Source organism: Mustela nivalis (assembly GCF_964662115.1).
Source record: "Mustela nivalis genome assembly, chromosome: 10".
NCBI classification, from domain to species: domain Eukaryota; kingdom Metazoa; phylum Chordata; class Mammalia; order Carnivora; family Mustelidae; genus Mustela; species Mustela nivalis.
In genome coordinates, this window is record NC_139029.1 from 3851547 (window position 1) to 3874559 (window position 23013).

The window sequence follows — 23013 nt, forward strand, 5'->3', positions numbered from 1 at the left end:
AAGATTAAAAGACAAAAAAAGGGCAAAAGCATAGGTGGCTCAACTGGTTAGGCATCTTAGCCCCCCTTTAAAAAAAATTTTATTTGTCATAAAGAGAGAAAGCGCGAGAGAGCACACAAGCGGGGGGAGCAGCAGGCAGAAAAAGGCCGCGCCCCACTCAGCAAGGACCCCGATGCGGGACTCCATCCCAGGACTCTGGGATCATGACCTGAGCCAAAGGCGATGCTTAACTGACTGAGCCACCTAGACGCCCTTAAGCATCTGACTCTTGATTTTGGCTCAGGTGATGATCTCAGGGTCGTGGAATCAAGCCTCCTGTCAGGCTCTGTGCTGAGTGTACAAACCACTTGGGATTCTCTCCCTCGGTCCCAAACCCCTGCTTACTCTCTCTCTCTCTCTCTCTAAAACTAAACAAAACCAACCTTGAAACTGACTAACGGCTGAAAGCAGGACTTGTATCTTGTGCAGCCTGAACAAACTCAGGTTTCCTCCCCAGGGCCGGCCAGGCGGGCTCTGACATCTCGGGACTAGAGGCGTCTCGGGTGCTATGGTTTTGACAGCGCCCTCCCTCCTCCAGCGACTGCCTGTGTGTTCAGACTAACAGGTATGCGGCAAGCGGATACCATCAGCAATTAGAAAAGTTTAACGGTTGAAGAACACCAGCAACAGCGCGAAGGGAACTCAGCTGAAGCCGGAGAATCCGCACGTTACCCAGGAGGGGCGCGACGGTCTCCTTGAGGGAGTCAGGACGCCAGCCGCACAGAATGCTCTGGAGTGAGACCGTTCCTGTGCAACACGAACAACGGGCTCCGTTTCTATCGTATGTTAGGCACCCACACCTTTCTTAGTAAATATCGGGGAGGTATCTTCATGTGCTCTTCCTTGAAGGCATTTTTATCTTCAGTGAAAGCTTAGTATCAATGCAAAAATAGCAAACTGCAAAAAAGCTTAGTTATCAATGAAAATAAAAAGCCAATTCTGATCGATGAGAACTTAATTTCCTTATAAAGTAGCTTACTAAAATATATGAATAGAAAAGCTTATCCATTCACCATCTGTGACTGCCTACATACTTTTAGAATCATTACTGTGTGTGTGGTTTTGCTTTGTTTCTAATGGGGAGATAATTTGGTTTGGCGATAGGAAACCAGGCAGTATTTTGTCAGGAAGACGTTATCCTGCCGCTCCATTAGATGGGCTGATGATGCTGGGAATTAACCGCCCAGACTCCAAAGGGGGAGCCTCCGGCCTTGCAGGGGCCCTGAATGCACCCATCCAAACCACAACTGACCCAAGTGTTCAAAACACAAGGGAGCTTGACCATGTGCACGAAGGATGAGGAGCAAGTCAGTAAATACGACAGGATCGTATTTTCCTTTCAGGAATGGAAAAATGTGAAGCTATCGGACCTAATACTTAGCTACAAGGAACTAACGTGACGTGAAGTGCTGCTGCCTCCATCCTGCCACAGGTCAGAACCCAAATGCACGCTGGAGCCAGGTGGGACACACGGACGAAGGGCGGGCCAGTGGTCAGATGACAGGAGGTTGTGAGCACCGGGACGGTGACAGCATGGCCCACCCATGGGGCAGAGGCTCCTCACAGAACAATTCAGATATGCTGCTACCAGATTTTCTGATTTTTCCAAGAGAAGACAGACAACTGGATATTTATGTAAAACCTCCCATTTTGATAAATGTTAGCAACTACAATTTACTGCGTGGGCGCCCAAAACCTGGCCACAGGCAGAAGACGGCCCATAAGCTGCCATAAATACGAAGCAGCAGTGGCCAAGGGACTGGAGCCTGTGTGGCTTCTCCTGCACTCCTTCTCCAAAGGCCTGGAGAAGGCTCCGATACTAGTCAGAGCCAGGCCTCCGGCTCGAGATTACGCACCGAGAGAACTTCAAGGGTAATTTATGCCCTTGCATATGCCTTGTAATTTATGCGATGAGAGAGAAATCAGTGACGGCCAATTTAACGCTAACAGCCTCCCACCATTTCTCGGGCATCAGAACCAAGTCTAATGAAATTAAATTCTAACATCTACATGTTCTTACAGCAACTTCAGAGTTTTCCCGCTAATTCTCATATTCGATTTCCCACTCGAGCCTCGGGCCTTCCTGCTGCAGACGGTAGTGTGGACGTGCACGAGGCTTAGGCGGAGGTGGCGTGGAGCACAGAATTGTGTGACTTTTGTGACTCTTCGTACAGCCTGGCTGCTGGGGAGAGCTGATTTCACGAAGGGCCAGTTAGCCCGGTAGTTCTCAACTGTACTGTGCTACTGTGCTTCCGTTTCATTCACACGCACAGCATGTGACCAACAGGAACACGTCCCAGACGGGGTTGCAGGTAAGCTGGGGTGGAGAGAGGGCACAGAACTGTGCCACCCGCAGGGCGGGGGAGGGGGCGGCAGGAAACGCAGGTGAAGGCAGAACTGTGTTCTGCAGAAACGGTCTTCCATCAACCCCACAACCGGCCTGGGCCCTCCCCGGGGTTAGGAATTACTGGCAGCATCTACGCCCTTAGTTAGCTTTTCACCCGACAGGTCGGGACACTGAGGACAAGCTGGGTGACTGACCTGCCCAGGTACACAGAGGTAGGCAGAGGCACAGCCGAGCCTAGAACTCCGTCTCTGAGACCAAAAGACCAAGGAGAACGGGACCCTGGCGCCTCTCGGACGGGACCCTGGCGCCTCTCGGTATTCTCCAACCCACGATCGCAGCGTGTGGAGCTGAGGGGCTCTTCCGGGACACAGGGTGTGCAGTTTCTCTTACCTCCCATCCTTCCATTTCCAGTCCTCTCTTCCCATATATATCATAGATGGCTCTGGTCTGGGGGTCGCTGAGCACTGCAAATTCAGAATGACACATGCTAAGAGAGCACGGAATTCTCCCGTCAGAGCCGGAGACAACATCACCTGGTGAGCTCACCTCTTCCTCTTCCCTACCCAACCCCACCTTCCGTCCCGTGCCTCCTTCCTCCTAACTGCCTCTTAGATCTGATCTAGGATATGCTGAAAGGTGGACACGAATGAGAAATACTGGATTTTTTGTGTCTCAGCTACTCTTAAATTGTGAGGTTCACCTTACAGGAGGCTGCTTCCGAGTGTCCCTAAAGAACAGATGTTTCTAATAGAGCTCAGTTTCTGCCGTAGCTGGTAACGTACCTGGGCTGTTCACTCCAGTCTCTAAAGCCTGTTCAGACAGGCTCTGATTGTAGAAAAAGGTGATTTATTATTTGCTCTATTACAGAGTTTCACTAACTCCGAAGACAGGTTCTTCTCCCCAATCTTTCCTTTTTATAAATCATTTAAAGACACAAACACCTGTCACTACGGTGGTGGCCACGTCACCTAACTCAGTACATCAAAGTCTTTCAGTGAGGGACGGAGCCACTGGAAGGACGTCTGAACTGGACACAAGTGTCAGGAAAGCTAATGGCCATTCCTCTTCTCCTCTGCCAGTTTGTGTTCAAGACCTTTGAATCTTCTCTCCCTTGAGACTTCCCATATATTTTTAGGCCTAATTAAAAAAACGATGTAAATGATTCTATCCATATTCAGATCTAATGGGGAAGAAGGAGATGCTGACCACTGGAAAACGCGGGAGCGGACTTCTCGAGCTGATCTGGAGAATGTCATAGGGAATTACTTATTCACGGCTTTGCTTTGGTCTCCCCGTTAGGGTGAACACTGGGGCTAGCTCTGCTGCCGCAGCACTTACACCAGCTCCGCGAAGGTTTTCTATTAACTCTTCCCTGAATCTCCAGAACCACACGAATGGGCTGAGGGTGATCTGGACAGCAGTCAAAGTATCACAGCCGTTCAGCCCACATGATGCAACAGAAGAACCAGGCTCCTGGTCAGGACCGCCGTGGAAACGGTCTCACTGGAGTTAGGTGCGATGAAGACCTGCCACTGAGCTCAGACCCGCGCCACGTGTCACGGCCCGAGCGTTCCTCCTCAGTAAAATCTAATTTTACAGTAAAACCACTAAGTGAAATACAGCATATGCTCTTAAAACTGCAATGAGAAGTCTTTATTCTCTAAAGAAACACGTTACTAATTTTTGGTCTGTCTAACCAAGGAGCAAATCACCAAATGGCTCTGGAATAAACAGCCTGTTTTACTTGGTGTGTCCTAGGAGTAAATAAATATTTTTTAATCTTTCTTTTTAAAACTGTGGCAAAATATGCATAACAGAGAATCCATTTTAGCCACTTTGAAGTGTACGATTCGGGGTACTGAAGGCAGTTGCGCCACTGTGTGACCAACACCACCGTGTGACCAAGAGCTTTGCCACCATCTCCGACAGAAACCGGGGACTTATCAGCGACTTGAACGTTTTACACCCAACTATATCACAGAATTTTCTTTCTCTAGTACCTGAGAAGTAAGCAGAAAACCCTGTGTTACTTGACTACTCCCTGTTGGCCTTCTTAAGATCGTTCTCCTCCTTCTGTTAGAACCTTTCCTTCACTGAATGCTCCGGAGCCAATAAAATCGGGGCCAAAAAAAACGTTCTTGTACATCTTCTCATAACAAGAGAACAAAGGGGGCTTGTCGGCAGCGATCAGCCTTTTACCTCTACGAGTTCCCTTTAGAAGAAAGCCAGCGAGCGACTCACAGCCCCAGTGCTCCCTGCAGCCCAGCCCGTCCGCTGCTCTGCCTGCACTCGTGCTTCCCACTCACTGGACACATATTGATTTCTGAAGCAAAATACTACTCTTTCAAAGGACCCTGTCAGTAAAAAAGCACTGACTTAACCCTCCTCTCTTATACACGTCTAAGGACTCTCTTTCTGCCCCCTACAAATCAAGTCTCTTAAAAATCGAGCAGCTGCTTCCAGGGCGTCTGCGTGAAGCCAAGCCCTCCGCTGACCTTCATAAGCCTGGTGAACAAGGTTAAACAGTCGTTCTGCTTGTGATTTGAGCTCGGGGTCTCGGTGCTTGTCGGGATGGTAAAGCATACACAGCCTCCGGTACGCGGCTTTCAGCTCTTCAGAAGAGGCCTACGGAAAGAAAAATCCAATTAGAGAACAATCAATGCTCCTTAAATATGATCATTATCAGAATCAGCCTTGAAATGGGAGCCTGTCAGCCACTTTCCAACGTGTCTGCTCTCCGCACCCGGGACATAATGAAGTTATGCTTTATTGCTTCAATAAGGCTTCTTTTTTCCCCAGTTAATAAAGTGATCAATTATGGACATCAATAGCAACTGTGTTTTGCTGGGAAATGCTGCGATCAGATGTGTCTCTAATACTGGTTCACTGTGCTCTGAGCTGAAACAAAAAACGTCAGAGACCCGCTTACTTTTTAACCTAAGTTATTTGAAATAAATCATAACAAGGTACTCCTAACAGAAAATTGGCTCAGACAGGGAAAAAACTATACACCACTAGAACAGCAATGCCATGCATCTTACGCAGTTTTCCAACAAAAGAAATGCAGTGAATATATTTGCCCTTAAAAAAAAAAAAATCAAAGACAAATAAAATTGTAAAGCCAACACACGCCCCCGGTGCAACCTCTAATTCCAAAAGGCAGCACAGAAAGCAGGCAAAAATCCTTTGCTATCCTACAGTAGAAACAAAAGCCCTCCTTCCCAAATCCAAAAGACACCCCCCTGCCCCCGAGGCCCCAGTCCTCACAAGTCCTCAGCTGGAGGGAGAACACGTACCACGAGAGGAGCAGATGACACGGAGTAAATAAAATGGACTCTGTGTTTCAGCCACACAGAAGGGAGGGACATGGGGGTGAGGACAAAACCCACATTCTGCTTTGCCTGCCACACAGCCACCGAGAAGTTAGCAGGAACAACCTCCCTCAGAGGCCCTAGGAACACTGAGCTACCTATGTGGCTAGCCCGTCAGGCCTGTTTTTTGGGCAGTATTGGATCTGATTTTGTATCAGCCTCAGGGACCACTCTGGTCCATCAGAGGCGATGCTGAACAGGCAGCTCTATCCAGATGATCGGTCAAAGAAAGAACATTTTATTTTGGGAGTCAACTCCCTCACCATTTTGATCCCATTTCTGGGTCGTCGACAACGTGCCAGAGGGAGCCAAAAAACCAGGCATCTGGGCAGAGGCCTGGGACCAAGTCTCAGAACCTGTATGTGCAGGGAGAGCCACCGCAGGGACTCATCAAGTGATCAAGGTGACAAGGAAACACGTTTGAGCATATTTTCCTATAATTTCTACAACTTTTCAGTATCTTCCAATTCCAGGACTCATGAAGTTTTTTTTTCCCCACTAAGGATAAAAGGCAAAACTTTAATGTACTTTAGTAGTAATTTCTGGCACAAAATTTAAATACTTTATATATGAGTATGTTACTCAGAAGCTAGAAAATCGGCAACACTGTGAATGTTTACTGCAAGTTTTTTTTTAAGACTTTTTTATTTATTTGAGTGAGCGAGTGGGGGGGTGTGGGGCAGATAGTGAGGGACAAGCAGGCTTTCCACTGAGCAGGGAGCCCGATTCGGGGCTCGATCTCGGGAATCTGGGATCATAACCTCAGCTGAAATCAGACGCTTTACCAACTGAGCCATCCAGGTTCCCCTACTAGAGGTTTCTTTCTTTCTTTCTTTTTTAAAAAAGATTTTATTTATTTATTCACGAGAAATAAAGAGAGAGAGGCAGAGGGAGAAGCAGCCTCCTTGCTGAGCAGGGAGCCTGATTCGGGACTCAATCCCAGGTCCCCAGGATCATGACCTGAGCCGAAGGCAGACGCTTAACCATCTGAGCCACCCAGATGCCCCTCCACTAGAGGTTTCAAACAAGGAATTCTGGAGGCCTCCAAAGGAAGACTGCACGTGACTGGTGAGATGTGTCAGTCACACGTGCCCAGTGCCCCTCAGTGCCTTCTGGACAATGTTTTCACTTCTAGGCCCATCACTTCTTCTGGGAAGGAGGTGGTTGGCTGGCTGACCTCTCTGGGCCTTTCCAGCGGACTTCACATGATCTGTTATCCGGAATGAGCTATCTGTGAGCCCCTCAGCCTGTGCTTTAAACCAGACACAGACCTTCGCTGCTTATTTGGACAGAGGCTCATCTACACGTAGTTTTAAATTAGCAGCTCCCTGAAGAGGGTCAAAGACCTTGTTAACTGAGTATCCCTTGTCCTCTCGGAATCAGGCAGACTTCTGCCCCATTCTAGCTCCCTGCCTGCCTTCGTGCTCTTTGGCGCAGCCTCTGAGAATTATACTGTCCGACAACTGGCAGTTGGCTGCCGTCCCTCTTTCTCTCCATCTGCTCACCTGCAAGATTTCCTCTGTGGTGACACATCGACCTCCAAGTTTACTGGTGAAGAACACAGGCTTTTGGGGCAAATGAGCTTTCTGACTCCTACCGTGCTCATCCGCAAAAGGGCGAAAGTCTCCGGGATGGGGAGACCACAAGTGAGTGCGTGACCACACGAGGCTTTCGCAGAGTGCCTGACCCAGAGCACAAGCTTACAAAGCGTGGCTCTTGTAAAACCTTTTCTTTGTATTCTCACCTTGCAGCTGTGGACACTAGTACCTCTCTCCCCAAAGTCCCTGTGAGGAGTAAAGGACGTATGACCCGTACAGTGCTCAACGACGCTGCGCTCACAAGAGGGATCCGATCACTCCAGCTATCATAACCCAAAGAGCAGCTCAGTACCCCCCGGAAAGCAGAACAGATCAGAGAGAAGGTGTTGCCCTGGCACGGGCTGGCAGGAGCGCTCAATCGTGAAGCAGGCCCTATTTGTGAAAATCCACCGAGCTGCACACTTACGACACGCGCCCTCTTCTAGATATACCTTCTGTTTCAATAAAACACACGAGACTCCATTGAAGACATGTGCGTCAGTCAACATTCCTGTGTCTGCAGGTCTTTTTTCTTTCTCTTAACCCTGATTTCTTTCCCTGCCAACACCAATCATGCAATGCGTTTCTTGCCACACTTGGCCAATATGTCCCCTGTACCAAACTCATTGTTTTAAGCAAATACTAGTTAACTGAATAAACCAGATCTCCCCCACGTAGGTTTACCCACGTGATGACGTAAGGGGGCTTGTTCCTTCCTAAAGAGCAATTACAGGTTATTTTCTTTCTGCCAATTTTAATCGTTCTTCCCAGCATCTCCTAAGTTACAAGTGCATGATTAGACAGACCCGGCTGACTTCTAGCTTAGGCTGCTGTTTCCTAGTTGTTAAAATTAAATGAGATGACAAAGGGGGAGGGGGACATCTAATCTGAAAGACCTTCTGTAATCATATTAATAAATGACTTAATGTGCTATCGATTAAGTAATAGAAATGAGAAGTTTCATTTTTAATAAATATTACATTCAGTAGAAGGTTAGATTGGACCTTTCATCATAACTGAAGAGCTGAGGTCACTGGGTCGATATTTTATAAATGATAAACTCTTTATCATAAAAAAATGGTATTATTTCAAAATCTGTGATATCATTAAAAATGAAACCTACAGCTGCACACTCGTTTCTAAAATTCTGTATAAAGAGGTGTATTGTGCTTTTAAGTCTGAAAAGTTTTGCAGCGCCTGGGGTTTCTCCCCTCGACTCAGGTCATGACCCCAGGGTCCTGGGATGGAGCCTCATGTGGGGTCCCTCCTGAGCAGGGAGTCTGCTTCTCCCTTTCCCACTCTCCCTGCTTGAATTTCCTCTCTCACTCTCCTCTGTCAAATAAATAAATAAAATCTTAAAAAAAAGTCTGAAAAGTTTCACCATCTCAATCATCTGTTTCTTTCTTTCTTTTATTTTTTTTTAAGATTTTATTTCTTTATTTACAGAGAGAGAGAGATCACAAGCAGGCAGAGAGGCAGGCAGAGACAGACAGGAAGGCAGGCTCCCTGCTGAGCAGAGAGATGGATGCGGGGCTTGATTCCAGGACCCTGAGATCATGACCTGAGCCAAAGGCAGAGGCTTAATCCACTGAGCCAATCAGGCGCCCCCACCTGGTTCTGTTTTTAATGTAAAGTCAATCTATTATAAATTCAACCTCATAGATCATAAAACTCACAGTGAAAAGGTCCTCTGTGACCTGACCATAGAGTTTAGTGGTCTGTTAAAATGGCTGGATTTCATGTTACAGGAAACAAAAGAAACTTCTGCAATAAGGCACAAAAATAAAAGGCTTACAGATTAGAAATGAAAAAGAACTCTGTATTTGCAGACATCACTTACATGGGAAATCATAAAGAATCTACAAAAAAGCTACTAAGTGATGTTAGCAAGGTCATACGGTACAGAGTCACTACACAAACATCAATTTATTTCTACAATCTAAAAACAAACTTAAAAAGACAATACTGTTCAGAATACCATCAACAAACACGGCCTGCTCATGAATGGACCTAACGACTGGGTTCAGGACATGTCTGCAGGTAACCCCAACACAGTACCAACAGGAATCGCAGCCTGGCTTTAACTACTAATCAAAGACTTCTTGACAAAGTGAAAAAGCCCTGGACCTAACGGCTTCACTGGGGAGTTCTACCAGAAATTTAAAGAATTAATCTCAATCCTTCTCCAAATTTTCCAAAACACTGAGGAGGAAGGAACACTTCCAAACTCATTCCAAAGCTAGAAAAAGATAGCAGAAGAAAACCTTATGAACGCTGATGCAAAAATTCTCAACAGAACACTACTAAACAGAATTTAGCATACTAAAAGGATTATTATACACCGTGACTGAGTGGCATTTATTCCTGGAATGCAAGGATAGTTCAGCACAAATCAATATAATATACTACACTAAGAGAATGAAAAGAAAAAAAACCCATACGATCATCTCAATGGATGCAGAAAAAGTATCTGACAAAATTCAACACTTTATCGTGGTAAAAACATTCAACAAACTAGGAACAGAAGGACACTACCTGAGCATAATAAAAGCCATAAAGACCTCTTCCAACAGAAGACAGATCTACAGTGAACATCATAGTCAATGGTGAAACACTGAAACATTTTCCTCTAAGGTCAGGATCCACACAAGGATGTCTGCTCTTACTTCTATTCAACATAGTATTGGAGGTCCTAGCCAGAGCAACTAGATAAGAAAAAGAAATAAATGGCATCCAAATTGGAAAGTAATATAATCTCTATTCCCAGACTATCTGATCTTATATGAAGGAAACAAACAATTCCACCAACACAAAAAAAATTTCAAACTAATAAATGAATTCAGCAAAGTTGCAGGATACAAAGTCAACACACACAAATTAGCTGTATTTCTATACAGTAAAAATGAACTATCTTGAAAGAAAGAAAAACAGCTCCACGTACAAAAGCATAAAAAAAAAGCAAACCCTAGTAGCTAACTTAACTAAGGAGGTAGATTTTTTTTTTAAAAGATTTTATTTATTATTTATTTCACAGAGATCACAGGTAGGCAGAGAAGCAGGCAGAGAGAGAAAGAGAGGAGCAAGTAGGCTCCCTTCTGAGCCCGATGCAGGGTTAAGACCCAGGACCCTGGGATTATGCCCCAAGCCAAAGGCAGAGGCCTTAATCCATTGAGCCACCCAGGCACCCCGGTAGAAGATTTTTTATAATGAGAACTATGACATGCCACTGAAAGAATTAAAGAAGACCTTAAAAAAAAAAAAAAAAAGAAAGAAAGAAAGACATTCCACATCAATGTATGGGAAGACAGTATTATTAAAATGTCAATATTACCCAAAGCAACTAAAAGATTCAATACAATCCCTATTAAAATCCCAATGCCAGTTTTTGCAGAAACAGAAAAATCCCCCCTAAAATTTGCATGGAACCTCAAGGGACCTAAAGAACCAAATAATCTTTTTTTTTTTTTTAAAGATGTTATTTATTTGACAAAGAGAGATCTACAAGTAGGCAGAGAGAGAGAGAGAGAGAGAGAGGGAAGCAGACTCCCCACTGAGCAGAAAGCCCAATGTGGGGCTCGATCCCAGGACTCTGAGATCATGACCTGAGCCGAAGGCAGCGGCTTAACCCACTGAGCCATCCAGGTGCCCTGAAGAGCCAAATAATCTTGAAAAAGAACAAAGTTGGGGGATTTGTATTTCCTTACGTCAAAGCTTACTACAGAGTACAGGAATCAAAACGGTGTGGTACTGGAATAAAGACAGATGTATGGACCAAAAGGATAGGACAGAGGGTCCAGAAATACACACTCACATATATGGTCGAATGATTTTTGACATGGTGCCAAGACTACTCAATAGGGAAAGGACAGTTTTTTCAACAAATGGTGCCGGGAAAACTGGATATTTGTTTGTAAAAGAATGAGTAGGACCCTTCTTCCATACCATATATAAAAGTTAATGCAGCTGACTTTTGTGTTGACTTCATATCATGTAACTTCACTCAATTCACTTATTAGTTTATTCACTAAAAATGGATGAAAGACCTAAACATAAGACCCAGAAGTGTAAAAGACTCGTAGCAGAGAAAACACAGGGCAGAAGTTTCATTACATTGGATTTGGCAATGATTTCTTGGTTATAACATCAAAGGCACAGCCAATAAAAGAAAAAAATAGACAAACTGAACTCCGCAAAACTAAGAACTTTTGTAAATCAAGGGATAATATTAAGAAAGTGAAAAAACAATCTAAAGAATGGGAGAAAATATTTGCAAATCATATTACCTAATAAGGAAGTAATACCCGGAATACATAAAGAACCCTTAAAACTCAACAAAAACAACCAACCTGACAAAGGACTTGAACAGACATTTCCCCAAAGAAGATATACTAATGTCCAATAAGCACAGGAAAGGATGCTCGGTATCACTAATTATCAGGGAAAGGCCAATCAAAGCCACCATTAGGACGCTACTACAGAACAAACATATAATAACAAGTGTTGGCAAGGATGTGAAGAAACCGGAACCCGTGTACACGACTGGTGGGAATGTAAGATGGTATGGCTTTCGTGGAAAAGAGTGTGGTAGTTCCTCAAAAAAATAAAAACAGATTTACCATATGACTCAGCAATCCACTTCTGGGCATAGAGCCAAAAGAACTGGAAGCAGGGTCTCAGAGAAGTATCTGTAAACCCACGGTCACAGCAGTATTATTCACAACAGCTAAGACATGGAAGCAGCCCAAGCGTCTATCCACAGACTAATGCTTATCAGCAGAATGTGGTACAAACACACGCAATGGAATGATCAGTCTTAAAAAGACATGTGCTAGAACGTGGATGAACCCCGAAAATGACATACCGAGTGAAATAAGCCAGTCACAAAATGATGAATCCTGTATGATTCTAGATTCTATGATGAGGAATCTAGTAGTAAAAAATCAGAGACAGAAAGTAGAATCGTGCTTGCCAGGGACCTGGGTGGGGGAGTAGACAGTTATTGTGTAATGGGTAGAATTTCAGTTTTGCAAGATGAAAAGAGTTCAGGAGACAGATGGTGGGGACGGTTGCGCAACATCAGGTATGTGCTTAGCACCACAGAACTGTAAAAACTGGGTAAGATGGTAAATTTTATGTTATATGTATTTGATACTTTAAACAACTGAGGGGCGCCTGGGTGGCTCAGCAGGTAAGTGTCTGCCTTCGGCTCAGGTCATGATCCCAGGGTCTTGGGATCAAGCTCCAAGTCTGGGTCTCTGCTCAGCTGGCAGTCTGCTTCTCCCTCTCTTCCTGCCTGCTGCTCCCCCTGCTTGTGCCCTCTCTGTCAAATAAGTAAATAAGATCTTAAAAAATAATAGTAATAATTGGGGGAAAAAACCCTCAAAATAGAAAAAAAGAAAAGACTTAAATGTGAAAGCTAAAACCATAAAACTTCTAAAAACATTATTTTTGTAACCTTGAGTTAAAGATCTCTTATACAGAATAAAAGAAAAATACTTGTAAAATATGTATGGATTAGACTTGTATCCAGAATATATGAAGAGCTCTTCCTGAAGAAGACAATCCGATAAAATTGCGAGTAAAAGATTTAAACAGAGACGTCAGCCAAAGGTGATACAGGAACGGCTGGTTAGTACATGAAAAGACATTCGGTATTGTTAGTCACTGTGAAAGTGCCAATTAAAAATAAAAGTAGATACCACATAACCACGAGAATGCCTAAAATGACAGACTGAGAATATTAAATGTAGGTGAGGATGTGAGGCAAGATAAACATCATTTTCAAAAATATGAACAAAAGCTTTGTCATTAGCAGAGAGATAAAAATGGCATCAATTCTAACGGTCAAAATAGGTTAAAGAAATGAGTCAATGGCTATGTTTTTCCTAGTTGAATTACCTTAAAAAACCTTTACTTTGGGGCGCCTGGGTGGATCAGTCAGTTAAGCTCAGGTCGGCTCAGGTCATGATCTCAGGCTCCTGGGACTGAGCCCTGCATTGGGCTCTTTGCTCAGCGGGGGGCCTGCTTCTCCCTCCCCCTCAGCCTGCTGCTCTATCTACTTGTGCTCTCTATCCCTCTAATAAATAAAATCTTGAAAAAAAACCTGCTAGTTTTATTAGAAAAGTATACATATTCTTAATAGATAAAACAAAAAATAGAACATGTTTTAAAATAAAAATTTGTTTTTTTAATAGAATTTTATAATCCCCCCTTGTTTCAGTTAAAAGTCTTTGTGAGGTTTTGTTTTTGCAGCTTTTATTGGTCATCAAGTATTTTCCACATCATTTTAAATGGCTGCATAGTACTTCAAATATGGCATTACCAGTTTATATAAGGATTCCCTATGAACAATTTTCATGTGTTTTCAAAAGGCTGGAGTGGACATTCCTACAGCTAAAACTTTATGTGCATCCATGATTATCTTTTTGCAAAGAAGTTTCTAGAACTGTTGGGTTAAAGGGTGTAGGATTTTTGTTTTAATCTGCTGAACTGCTCTCTATTGTCTAAGATTTAATTATTTTAAATTTAAAAATTTAATTTTATCAAAGGGATATATAAAACAGTTTATAAATGGAACTATCAGACTTACAACCAAAACAGCATTCATCCCCACTCCTCAGGTGATAAGTACTTTAAAATCTCTCAGCATTTTCCTCATTTATATTTCAAAATCATATGCTTATACTTATATCCTTAATTTAATTTTTTAAATTTATTTGACAGACAGAGATCACAAGTAGGCAGAGAGGCAGGCAGAGAGAGAGGCGGAAGCAGGCTCCCTGCTGAGCAGAGAGCCTGATGTGGGGCTCGATCCCAGGACCCCAGAATTGTGACTTGAGCTGAAGGCAGAGGCTTTAACCCACTGAGCCACCCAGGCGCCCCATTTTCTCTTTTTTAAAGTAAGCTTTACACCCATTGTGAGGCTCAAACTCAGGATCCTGAAAGAGACATGCTCTACTGACTCAGCCAGTCAGGGGCCCCTCAAAATGTTCTTTTCTTGTATTCTGCCTTTACCCTTGATAAATAGTTGGCTGAGGATAAAATCCTAGCTCGGAAATATTTTCTCCTCAGAATTTGTACTGTATTGTTTGTTTCACGGTCTCTTAGCTTATAGTACTGAGCTGAGAAAGGTTAATGTCATTCCAATTTCCAATTCCTCGTGACTTGTTTGGAAACTTTTAGCATGTTCTCTTCAACCGGTGATTTCCTCAGCATGGGTCTTTTGTCCAACCCAACCATGCTTGTTACTTCATGGGCCCTTTCCGTCTACAGTCTCATATCTTTTAGTTCTGAGAATTCTTTCCACATTGTTTAATATAATGTCTTCTTCTTCATTTTACTTTAATATGTAAGAGTTGGTCTTCTAATTTTAAAATTTTCCTTTGATGATTTCCTCATCATTATCTTCCAGCCCCTCTACAGAGTTTTTTTTTCTATCTTATTTTTAATTTCTAAGATATCCTTCTTTTGTTTATATTTCTTTTTTTAAAAGATTTATTTATTTCGAGAGAGAAAAGTGTGAGCACGCGGGAGGAGGGGCAGAGGGAGGGAGAATCGTGAATCAGACTCCCAGCTGGCCACAGAGCGTGAGACAGGGCTCAATCCCAGGACGGAGACCATGACCTGAGCCCAAATCAAATCAGATGCCTAACCCACTGAGCCACCGAGGCGACCCAGAACAAGGTGATAATTTTAAAAGAGACATAGACAGGCATGCCTGGGTGGCTCAGTCGGTTAAGCGGCAGACCCCTGGTGTCCTCAGCTCAGGTCATGATCTCAGGGTCATGAGATAAAGCTCTTCCTGAGACTGAGCCCTCAGCCGGGAGCCCCTCCCCTCACTTGTGCTCACTCTCTGTCTAAACAAATACACACATACATAAACAAAATCTTTAAAAAAAAAAGTATCACTTTGTTCTTATTTCTTTCATGTAATATTTTATTTCTCGGAAGACGATCTAGCTTTCAAATCCCCTGCACTGTCTGCTTCCTTCATCTCTCTCTGCTGTCGCACGATCTTAGAAACTCATGTTGTGGTATTCCTTCAAATATTTACGTTCTCTGGTATCAATTCATACCCAAGAGTAAGACACTAAGGAGCTATCTGGAAGCTCTATGTGAACAGGCCTTGTCGCCTGATGAGCTCCTTTATGAAGTGCCTATGGGAGGACCCGGAAGTGTCATTTGGTGGATTTTCTCTTTTTCACGGAAGGACGCAGAGAACAAAGAAAAGCTGTAAGTCTCCGCGCAGGATGTCATCGCTCCTGTGTTCCCTGCTTTTGCAAGGCTGCCACTCTCGCCCTCTCCTGCGTCTACGGCCTTCCTGGTTCAATTTCTCCAGGGAATGATCGTCCTGTCTCCTGGCTGGGCGGGTCAGCACACTCACCTCGTCAGCACTGAGTGCTACCATGAGAAAGAAAACAAACTTTGTCAACATGGTAGACAAACCGGGCACACTATTTTTTAAAACTGCCTGTTGGGTGCCTGGGTGGCTCAGTAGGTTAAGTGTTTACCTTCGCCTCAGGTCATGATCCCAGGGTGCTGGGATTGAGCATGTCAGGCTCTCTGCTCAGCGGGGAGCCTGCTTCTCCCTCTCCCTCGGCCTGCTGCTCTGCCTGCTTGTGATCTCTCTCTGTCAGATAAATGGATAAAATCGTAAAAAAAAAAAAAAAAAGGTGATTTGTTTACTATTGAGGATGCACATTTCTCCATGTATTTATTTGCATTTTGGACAACTTTTTAAGAAATAACCCATTTTTCCTTTGTATTGTTTTAAATGCTTCTGTCTGAGCAGAATACATATTAGATCCATTCATGTCGTTGCCTAGAACTAGCCACAGGGCCTCACTCAACGCTGGGGGGCTGGCAGGTGCCGTCGCACCATGGGCCGGACAGGCAAAGAACCAATGTTCTTACAAGACCCGACAGAGCCGGCAAGCAGCAACTTACACCTCATGCTTACATCCATCTGAGGAACAGGAAAGTCACTAGGTCTGTTGCTGCTGAAGCCCGTACTTTCCAGCTCAAACTTCCAGCTGTGTCTACACCGCTGTATTTCAGCAAAGCTCCAAAACTACGTTCTATTGGATTTTGGGAAGTTTGCCTAATTACCACCATTGAAGATTCATTACTGTCCATATGTTCCGTGACAATCTGATTGAAATAAACTGCATCAGCTAATAAAACCTGTAATTTTTTAAGATACTTGGTGCTCATACAATTTAAAAGAAAAAGCAGATTTCAGAGCTAATTAACACCAAGACAGCATGGGTGCTTTGTGCCGAGTAAGAGCTGTTTCATGGAGAGGAGGGGTTACAGACTACTTGGTGTCACCGAGGAGACCAAGGCATGTACTCATCAGGCACTAACTGGACTTGGAAAAATTTCCCACTTCATTTTGAAAAGGTTCCCACCACACAGCCTGAAGCATCACACAATAAAACCACTCTCACACACAGCCCTGCCATCTTCTGATGCCATTTTCCCTGCTCAACACAGCCTTCTACAATTTTCATTTTCATGCTGAACACGGATGGCGGGTCTGGAAAGAAGCTGGGGTTGATCTGCAAACAGCAGGATTCCAACACTGTACGTGGATCACAGGCAACCTCGAGCACGGTGTGGACCGTGCGGACTCGTCCTGCCTGACCCATGGTTGTCAGGAGCGTCACCAGTGGGACACGATTTCTAGTGAGACTAACCTATGTAGTCTGTCCTGAACATTCAGCTCTGACAAAAGAAAAAACTCCAAGACCAATCTAATCCATCTGAAATGTACTTTTACTAATATTACTGATGCTCGTACAAAAGGCAATAAACAAGTAACCTTCTCCCACCGCAACAAAGGAACAGAAGAGGATCAAAAGCCTGCCAGACGGAAAGGGACAAGCCCAGCAGGGCAAGCCCTGCTCTCTTCAGCACAGTCCCCAGTCTCCGGGCACGCGGCTTACTCTGGGGGCGGGCATAAAGGTGAGCATTCGCATCTGTTCTCTTCCTCTTGTATCTGGCTTCGAACAATTCTGACAAGTGGCCATTCAGATCTGCCCAATGACAACTGATAAACTCCTACCAATAAATTCCTCTAGAATTTCTAAATTCTAGAATTTCTAAATTCCTCTAGTTTTGTTGCCAGAACTGCAATGTGATCTTCAACACAGGCATTCCTCAAAGCAAAGAGCATCCGGACATGGTGGGTATGACACCAGCAAATACTGAACTCTTCCAGTCAGAGCACTGACCGAGCGCCTGACCTGTTCTGAGTACCGCAGGAGGTACAACAGAAATGCAGTATTAAGATTACAAAGTAGGTGTGCATATGTGTTTCCCCTAAAAAAACCAAAACACAAAAAACCCACGTGGATTTAACTAAACAGTGAGAACACAAAAATGCTAATATAAATGGTGGAGAAGTAAGTTCAGGGCCGTCAGAATGGAAAGAAAACCGCATGACGGCGGCGGGATCTAAATGGGAACGAGAAAGGCGGGTTTTGATACGTTCTGGTGTCCAAGACGGGCTGGGGCATTTCAGGGGAAAAGAACATTGTAAGGAACAGGCCGACACTAGAGCAAACGCCAGCTGGAACTGAACTTGGGCGTCCGTCCACCTGCCCATTCATTCAGTAAACACTGGCCCTGCCCTAAGAGATACAGCAGTGGATCAAACAGCCATGGTCCCTGACCACAGGATGCTTACTCTGCAGTGGAGGAAAGCAGAGCATCACCACGAGAAACGCAGAAAACACATAAAACAACGGATTTATAAGGGGCTTTCAAACGGGTCCAGGAGTTTGACCCCTACCCAATAAACAGCGGGAAGCCACAGACGGCTTCTGGGTAGGGAAATACTGTTATCAGTACTGTTTGTTAATATTAATTTGGTACAGCTTGACTACAACCGACAAAATCAAAACCAGAGAGACCTAGAGAAAACTAAGGCAGAAATGTAGGGCTGAGGTCAGGAGGGCTCCCTGGCTGCCCAGAAGTCACAGCGGAAACCAAAAATCAGAGCTGGCTGGGGACAGGAGGAGCCTTGAAGAGCTGGGCGGGGCTGTGGGACAATCGAAAGGGGCTCAGTACAATATAGAGAAAACAAACCAAAGAGCACACCTGAGGTTCTGGCTCAGAGGCGTGGGTTGGGGAGAAACTGGAAGCATCAGGCTTTGGGGAAAAGGTAAATTTGAACACCTAAGCACAAGGCCCAGAGGCGGGGGGAAATGCAGGAGAGCAAGAGATTATAAAAACAGCTAAACTCAAGAGGCCCAAACCTGGGGGAATTGTGAGGAGCGAGAAGGCGCACCTGACAGGGTAAGGAAAAGATACAGAGATCATTCCAGAAGGCAAACATGCATCAGCTGGTATTTTCCCATTTGAGGCTTAACACTCACAGAACACCTGGAGATTGGCACCGGAGCCTCCATTTTACAGGTCAAAGCAGTGAGGATCAAAAAGATAAAAGTCTGGTCTGAGAGGGAGAAGGAACTCCCTCTGGCCCCCTGACCCAAAAGCTGGCTGGAGATTAAGAGTCTGTGGGGCCCCACCCAGACCAAAGCCCGGTCACAGAGAAGGAGCAAGTACACGGGAAGCATCCAGCACCCGCCGGCTCGTGCAGACTGTGAAGAGCTCGGACACAGCACTAGGAGCAGTCCTGGCTGAATGTCATGCTCCTGACGCCAGCAAAAATGTATCGCGTTACCTTACCTAGAACCGTGCCCATTACTATGCGGAGCACTCACGTGCGCTCTTGCTTCATCTTCCCCAAAGCCCTAGGACAGTGAAATTATTGTCTGGATTTTATGGATGAAGAGACGGGCCCAGAGAGGGTAAGTGGCTTGCCCCAGACCAGGCTGCTAAGGGAAGTCCGACTCAAACCTGACTGCAAGGGCTTCACTCTTAGGACGCCGACCCCTTCTGAAGCTCCACCGCCTTTCCAAAGAATCACCCATGAGGGTGTACAGGGGCTTCCCAAGGAAGGTGCTTCCCATGGAAGGTAATGGGCTCAGTGGTTTTGGTGTACTTCTCGAAAACCCCTGAGCACCGTCACAGCTTTCTGGAGTACGGGGGTCAAGTGGACACACTCTGTGTCATGTGATTTTGAAAAGTCAACCTCCTACCACCATTTCATTATTTAAAAAATAAATATTTATTTGGGAGTGAGAGACAGAGAGCACGAGTGGTGGTGGGGGGGGGCAGGGTGGAGGGATAACAGACTCCCCGCCGAGCGCTGAGCCCAACATGAGGTCCTGAGATCATGACTTGGTCGGAAGGCAGGCTTAATGGACTGTGCCACCCAGCTGCCCCCTTCAGACATTTCAGACTCTGCTTTGAGAAGGTGGGCTTAAGAGAGAACAATTAAACCATGAGTAAGTCAGAAAAACTAAATATGAGGTTGCTCAAGCAATTCCAGGTTTCTACAAGTAGAGGTAACCGAAGTCCGTTGTTTTACAGGGAAGGAAAAAACTTACAAAGTTGACAGAACTCTTTACCCCCAAGATGGAAAAAAAAAAAAAAAAAAAAAAAAAAAAAAAAAAAATCAGGCAATCAGTAATGACAGAAGTCTACACACCAACAAAGAAAAAGGCAGGCCCCGGTCACCTTCAGTGTTTAGGGGGTGGGGGAAATCCTGCCCGCCATGTCCACTTCTGCTGATGACAGAAAATGTGAGAACAAAGGAGCCAGAAGAGCAGAAAGTCTGATTTCTGATGAGAGGTCATTCCACGGGCTGAGGAGAGATTGTCTGATCATTGTACAATTTGGTTTTCATTTCTCTTCCTCGTCATGTCCATATGTGTATTTGGTGCCCTTGAGACACAACAGTAAATAAAAAGGCCAGCATCTTAGGAAAATGAGCTCCAGTTCCTTTCTGGGTCAGAAGTGATGGTCACAGAAAGAGCTTGGCTTTTTTTCCCCAAAAAGCCTGACCTTATACTTTCTCTCGTCCATGTCCATCTGTTATACCCTGCCCACCACTGCAGACTTCTTGTAGTTGATGTCTGCTGGCATTTTACCACTGAAGAATGTTCTGGCTCCTGCAAACTAAGGAGGGGACGCTGTGCACTCGTAGCATGCAGAAGTCATTCCAACAGTCCAAGAGCCAAACAGCACCCAGCTACGGGGATATGAACTCGGAGGAGGCTCCAAGCTCCTTCAGGGGCTACAGGGGCTTTGTAAAGTGTGGGCCACAATGGTAGTAATAAAGCAGCAGTGTTCCCAATGGTCTTTCTCCCTCCTGGTGCCCCTTTTAAACTTTTATGCTACTTTATTTATTCATCCCTATTAGTTGTCTTAAATCCTTTCTTGGACAAGGTACGATATAAATAAAATCAAAATGAAAGTTTAATAAAAGTAAACACTAGAATTCCACAGCCAAGCAAAACACATTGCTTGTGTGTCCCATCTTTTCCTTATCTATTGTTTACCTCTAAACTCACAGCAAATAAAAAAGCTTTCAACTGAATTCTCTTTAACAAACCAAAAAAATAAAACAAACAAACAAAAAAAAACAAAAAAACCCCAAACCAGAACTAGAACATTAAAATCTCAAGAAGCAATTATTTAAAATGCCCAAAGCAGAAAAGTAATAGCTAGCTTATGGTTCATTAAAGAAAACACATTTTAAAATTTAACCTCGGGGTATCTGTAGGTTAAAGCCTCTGCCTTCAGCTCAGGTCAGGATCCCAGGGTCCTTGGGATCGAGCTCCGCATGGGGCTCTCTGCTCAGCAGGGAGCCTGCTTCCCTTCCTCTCTCTCTGCCTGCCTCTCTGCCTACTTGTGATCTCTGCCAAATAAATAAATAAAATCTTTACAAAAAATTTAATAAAAAAAACTAAAATTTAACCCCATGGTGTTTGCTAATCGTATTACAGGATGACATCTGGAACTAACTGGGTATCCTAAGAACTCTGTCCCCACCCAGAAGCAAGACCACCAGAAGCCTCTACAGATCCTGCCGGGGTCCACTGACCCCAGCGCTGTCTTGTCCCTCTGCTCTGATCAGGGAGGCCCTCTCCTCCCTGCCTGGCCCTTGAGGAGCTGACAGCTCACAAGAGTTCCGGCTTCGGGTCCCACTCGGCCTTTACCCCAGACACTCACTGTCTTTGGGGACTATCCCTCGTCCCCTACCCTGAGAACTCAGCTCGGCCTTCTGGGAGCTCCTCCCCCGAGCCCTCCAGGTGGAAAACTCCTGACTTTGCAGGAAGCAGAGTTCAAAGAGATAACTGCCTTTTGAAGATAAGAAACTCAGTATTTTGAACAGAAAGAGAAAAGAAACTTTTAGGAATTCATAACTTGATCCTTAGCATAGATTTTGGCGCTATTTTTTAAAAATTAATATTTAACAGTCGGATAGCAAATTTAGCCAGGATCAGGTTTAACTGAAGTTTTCGATGTACATGTATGTCTTTTAAAATAAGCAAAGCCTCATGCTTTGTCAGAATTCAAGAAATAACAATAAACACTAAGCGAACATCTTCTTGTACAAGGCAGTGTGCACAGACCCCTGTCACAGGGCAACACTCCAACACACAGCGTTCTGGCTCCCAGTAAGTTAGCACCTAATCCATTACTGTCCCGTTCCCTCCATTTCAATGTCAAAGAAAACGGGAAGCAGAAAGGCAGAAAGCATAGACGACTGGCCCAGAGGCAGGAACCCGAGCCTCCCCACCCCCAAAGTAAAGACTGCGACCCAGGACATTCTGGCAAAGCTGCACAGTGTGGCCTCTCACTCTCTCAGTAACTCGGAAGGACTGCAGACTGCAGCACGGAAGTGGAGACCTGCAGAGGTTCAATGACCTGTCGCCTGGGGGCAGCGTGGCCTGTGACTCCTGCTCCTACTGACCTTGCTCCTCAGTCTCTTGCTTAGGGGATACCTTAGGAAGTGGATCACCTGCCTAAGTTCAGTTTTTGGATAACCAAGGCTTAGCACTACCTGCTGAATGCACACATTTTAAGCAGAGTCACTGTTAGAAATACCGAACTCTGAGCAAAATGTACTTGATGGGAAACTCACCGAAGCAATCACCTTCTCAGACCCTTCTTGGTATCTTTTCTAAAGACTAATAAGTTCCCCGCCCATCACAAGGATAGGTCAGCAACGGATGAATAGACCCACAGCACCTGGCTACTTTAGGAACCCGGGTGTGCACCTGGCTTGGCTGACACGCCTACGCTCCAACTTCTACAGACCTCCAAGCCATCCTGGTTGCTGGGCTGCCTGATGTCCCCCTCAGTCTATCCAGACAGTGGCTAGCAGACTTTTCTCCACTGCTCTCGCCCATTCCATCTGCAGCCCGAACTTGAACGTTTAGTCCCACCCTGTGACTGTAATAACCTCCAGCCAGAGAAATCCAGACAACCTAAAACTGCAAAATTGTGCACCAACACACCCTAAACCAGGGAAGGAATGAAAATGCAGGGACTCTGGGGAAACTTTCCTGGTGGGTGACAATTTTGGAATTCTCGTTTCAAGGCCGGTATGGAAGGATGAAAAACCCAGAATACTGACCTCCCCATATGGACTGCAAGAAAAAACCTTTTCAAATTAAGCTTATCTTTTACCTAACCATGTTTTTATTTTATTTTTTAAAAGATCTTATTTATTTATTTAGAGAGAGAATGAGAGAGAGAGAGAGCCTGAGAGGAGTGAGGGTCAGACAGAGAAACAGACTCCCTGCTGAGCAAGGAGCCT

The 23013-nt window shown here is 44.8% G+C and overlaps 1 protein-coding gene and 1 long non-coding RNA gene across 3 annotated transcripts in view; both read right to left on the reverse strand.

Annotated features, from left to right (window-relative positions):
- Positions 1-23013, reverse strand: part of DNAJC11 (DnaJ heat shock protein family (Hsp40) member C11) — a 70345-nt gene that overhangs the window by 43437 nt on the left and 3895 nt on the right. For both annotated transcript variants that reach the window (XM_082688054.1, XM_082688055.1), the window contains exons 2-3: positions 4882-5011; positions 2777-2850 (exon numbers count right to left, since the gene is read on the reverse strand). In XM_082688054.1, coding sequence (XP_082544180.1) covers positions 2777-2850; positions 4882-5011 — 204 coding nt within the window. The remainder of the gene's footprint in view (positions 1-2776; positions 2851-4881; positions 5012-23013) is intronic.
- On the reverse strand, positions 15243-16044 carry LOC309843004. Its single transcript, XR_014299903.1, has 2 exons — positions 15845-16044; positions 15243-15734 (listed from the first exon to the last, which is right to left on the reverse strand). It is a non-coding gene; the product is annotated as an uncharacterized lncRNA (long non-coding RNA).